We start from the raw sequence: 3,750 nt of genomic DNA on the forward strand, positions 1-3,750 counted from the left end.
ATATATATATATATATATATGTCTTGGATAAAACAATAAATATGTTACACTAAATTAAATTAATTGTATTAAACAAATCAAAGATGATAAAAGAATATTAGTAGTATTTTGCAATTAGATACATAAAAATATATCATTTTAAAAAAATAAAGAAATGCAATGAAAATAGCGTGGGTAAAGGAGCTGCCTTACATTGACGTTTAGATTAAGAGAAAAAATCGAAGAGACGGAGGAGCATTCTTATTCCTCTCTCTCCATCTCTATCTATAAATACGACCTTACGTTAAAATGCTCTCTTTTTCCTTCTTCCCCCTTTTTTTTCTCTGCTTTGTCTTCTCTACGACTACCAACCCGTTCCCGGTATTCTCCCGGCCGGCTTTTGACCGTCCACCTCCGACCACCGGAAATTTTTATTTACCGACATTTAATATCTTCCAGGTCTTCACTTTCTCTCTCTATCTTTTACCTTTCGTTATATATATTCTCTTACCTTTTATATAAACTAGCTTCAGATCTCTTACATATTTCCCAAGACTCCCGCCACTGGTCTCTTTTCCGTGCTATTTTTGTTAAGATTTGTTCCTATTGTTTGCTGTTTCACATGTATTCTGGATCTTGGAAATATCGTTGAATGGTCTAGGAATACTAATGCAGATTCAATAATATTTTAGAATTTCTATGCAATTTCAGATTTGGTGCTTTTGTTATCAAGTGTTTTATATTTGCTCTTCTTAGGGTGATTGAAATTCTAATTAGGTAAGCTACGATGTGGATTGTTTAACATTGAAAGTAACATTTAATGTTTTTGTGGTTTCTTATCTTAAATGTTTTAATGTAAAATGAACTACATTTCTACGCTTCTTTTTTCCTTTCATAAATTCATCTCACATTCATCTACCTGAGGGCCCTCTCCTATCAAATAAATTTCATGCAAAAGCTTGATTTTTTTTTAATATGTAGGATATAAGAACGTAATTTCTTAGATGTTTACTGAATATACGAATTTGATTTTACCAATAGGATACCAATAGCAACTTTGTGGTGGTGTATGAATCAAAAAGATCCTCCTAACATTTGAAACTAAGCAAAGAGGTTACTCCTTTCTGGACCAAGGAAGTAAATTTAACCCTAGTTAACTGTTATTATGCATGTTGGTTGGTCTCTTAACATGTCTGATTACATGTGGATAAGATTAATGAATAAGCAGCTGAAGTGTCCTTATCACTTTTGTTTATTTGTTTACTCTCTGTAGATGGATACAAAAAGGGAAAACTACTAATTTTATATCTTGTATTCACACTTGAATGTTTAAAATCCAATACTTTAATGTTCATGTATGTGCAGATTATTCGTTAGGTGGAAGACTTGAGTATCATGGATGCCCCTAAAGAGTCTGGACTTCGTAATGTTAGCTCGGTTTGCTCCATTCCAGAAATGGATGATTTTGATCTCACAAAGCTTCTTGATAGACCAAGACTCACCATCAAAAGAGAGAGATCATTTGATGAAAGGTCACTTAGTGAGATGTCTTTATCAAGAGGTCTTGAGAATTTGGATGTTGCATATTCGCCAGGTGGACGCTCAGGATTTGATACACCTGCTTCATCCACACGAAACTCTTTTGAACCCCATCCAATGATTGCTGAAGCCTGGGATTCTCTTCGTAGATCATTGGTACATTTCAGGGGACAACCAGTTGGCACAATTGCTGCATATGATCATGCATCTGAAGAAGTTCTAAACTATGATCAGGTAAAAGTTTGATCATAACTTTTTTTTTTCTTTTCAGATTGGAATTCACTATTCAATATCTTGTTTTCTTTATGAATGATGTGCAGGTGTTTGTAAGGGATTTTGTACCTAGTGCACTGGCGTTTCTAATGAATGGAGAGCCTGATATAGTGAAGAATTTTCTATTGAAGACACTTCAACTTCAAGGGTGGGAAAAAAGAATTGATAGATTCAAACTCGGGGAAGGGGCAATGCCTGCTAGTTTTAAAGTTCTTCATGATCCAGAAAGAAAAACAGATACAATTGTTGCAGATTTTGGTGAGAGTGCTATTGGAAGAGTTGCACCTGTTGATTCTGGATTCTGGTGGATTATATTGCTTCGTGCATATACAAAGTCTACTGGAGATTTAACCCTAGCTGAAACACCAGATTGCCAAAAGGGAATGAGGCTTATATTAACTCTGTGTTTATCAGAAGGTTTTGATACGTTTCCAACTTTGCTCTGTGCAGATGGGTGCTCAATGATTGATAGAAGGATGGTAAGAAATGTTTGTGCTTTTCTTTATGTTTCTATATTCACTAACTCTATCATATGTTTAATGGGATTGTTTATTTTTTTTCTTTTTCAAGGGGATTTATGGTTATCCTATAGAAATACAAGCTCTTTTCTTTATGGCATTGAGATGTTCATTGGCGATGCTGAAACTTGATTCGGAGGGAAAGGAATTTGTGGAAAGAATAATGAAGAGGCTGCATGCATTGAGCTTTCACATGAGAAGTTATTTCTGGATTGACTTTCAACAACTGAATGATATCTATCGCTATAAAACAGAGGAGTATTCTCACACTGCTGTAAATAAGTTTAATGTTATTCCTGATTCAATCCCAGATTGGGTATTTGATTTTATGCCAACACGTGGTGGTTACTTTGTTGGTAATGTGAGTCCAGCAAGGATGGACTTTAGGTGGTTTGCTTTAGGCAACTGTGTTGCTATTTTATCTTCTCTTGCTACCCCTGAACAAGCTTCTGCAATTATGGATCTTTTTGAAGCACGTTGGGAGGAGCTTGTAGGAGAAATGCCTATAAAGATTTGTTATCCTGCAATTGAAAGTCATGAATGGAGAATTGTTACTGGTTGTGATCCTAAGAACACTAGATGGAGTTACCACAATGGAGGATCTTGGCCAGGTTACTTTTCTTTCTCATTTTATTATTTTATAATTTCCGAATCCATAAGAACATTTTTTTTAATTGCTTTTTTTGTTATTTGTGTAATATATATACATATGCAGTGCTTCTGTGGTTGTTAACGGCGGCATGCATCAAAACGGGGAGGCCACAGATAGCAAGAAAGGCGATTGAACTGGCGGAGAGCCGCCTGCTGAAGGACGGGTGGCCGGAATACTATGACGGAAAAAATGGAAGATACATCGGGAAGCAGGCGAGGAAGTATCAGACATGGTCAATTGCTGGATATTTGGTAGCAAAGATGATGTTGGAAGATCCATCACATTTGGGGATGATTTCTCTTGAAGATGATCGACAGTTGAAACCCATCATTAAGAGATCTTCTTCATGGACTTGCTGAAAAAGGTAAAAAAAAAAAGGTGAGGTGAGTAATCTCCGATTATTATTAAGAAAAAAAAAAAGAAAGTTGCTTGAATTCTTCTTCTGAGTTGTGTCTTGTTTAGGTGAATTTGAGTGTTTTGTTATGTGTACATTACCCTTTGATATGTCTTGTCTTATTGCTTCTTATAATAAAAAACATGACAATGTGATGGTGCTCTTATTATTTATCTTCAAATTTGCAAAGGTGTTATGAGATTTCTATTTGTTTATGAAGACTTTACTGCCAATTAGATTTTCGTTAGGCTGTGTTTGTTACATGGGGTTGGACTCAATCGACTTTCTAGGCTATTTTTGTTAAGGGCATTTACGTCTTTTGCCTTTGGGGTTCAACAAAATTGGTTCAAAACTCTCATCTTTTGTTGTCCAAATGGGTTAAAAGACATATCTAT

At 35.3% G+C, this 3,750-nt stretch overlaps 1 protein-coding gene across 2 annotated transcripts; it reads left to right on the forward strand.

Moving 5' to 3' along the window:
* The first annotated feature begins 276 nt into the window (after positions 1-276).
* Positions 277-3,528, forward strand: LOC145054633 (putative alkaline/neutral invertase D). Of its 2 annotated transcripts, none has more exons than XM_079002893.1 (5): positions 277-438; positions 1,345-1,752; positions 1,839-2,270; positions 2,362-2,920; positions 3,025-3,528. In XM_079002893.1, the coding sequence occupies exons 2-5, from the start codon at positions 1,375-1,377 to the stop codon at positions 3,318-3,320; spliced, it is 1,665 nt and encodes a 554-aa protein (XP_078859019.1). In that variant the 5' UTR covers positions 277-438; positions 1,345-1,374; the 3' UTR covers positions 3,321-3,528. The 2 variants fall into 2 exon arrangements, with proteins under 2 accessions (XP_078859019.1, XP_078859092.1); XM_079002966.1 differs by lacking the exon at positions 277-438 and adding an exon at positions 622-756.
* Positions 3,529-3,750: the final 222 nt, after the last annotated feature.

The sequence above is a fragment of the Lactuca serriola genome, chromosome 1 (assembly GCF_051521515.1).
Source record: "Lactuca serriola cultivar US96UC23 chromosome 1, Lser_US96UC23_V15, whole genome shotgun sequence".
In the NCBI taxonomy this organism is placed as follows: Eukaryota; Viridiplantae; Streptophyta; class Magnoliopsida; order Asterales; family Asteraceae; genus Lactuca; species Lactuca serriola.

What these genes read in the sequence shown, in the direction of transcription:
- LOC145054633 (XM_079002893.1), top strand. Translation starts at nt 1,375, where the DNA reads ATGGATGCCCCTAAAGAGTCTGGACTTCGTAATGTTAGCTCGGTTTGC. An exon ending in CAATGATTGATAGAAGGATG is followed by an intron (nt 2,271 to 2,361) that starts GTAAGAAATGTT and finishes TTCTTTTTCAAG; the next exon opens with GGGATTTATGGTTATCCTAT. An exon ending in CAATGGAGGATCTTGGCCAG is followed by an intron (nt 2,921 to 3,024) that starts GTTACTTTTCTT and finishes ATACATATGCAG; the next exon opens with TGCTTCTGTGGTTGTTAACG.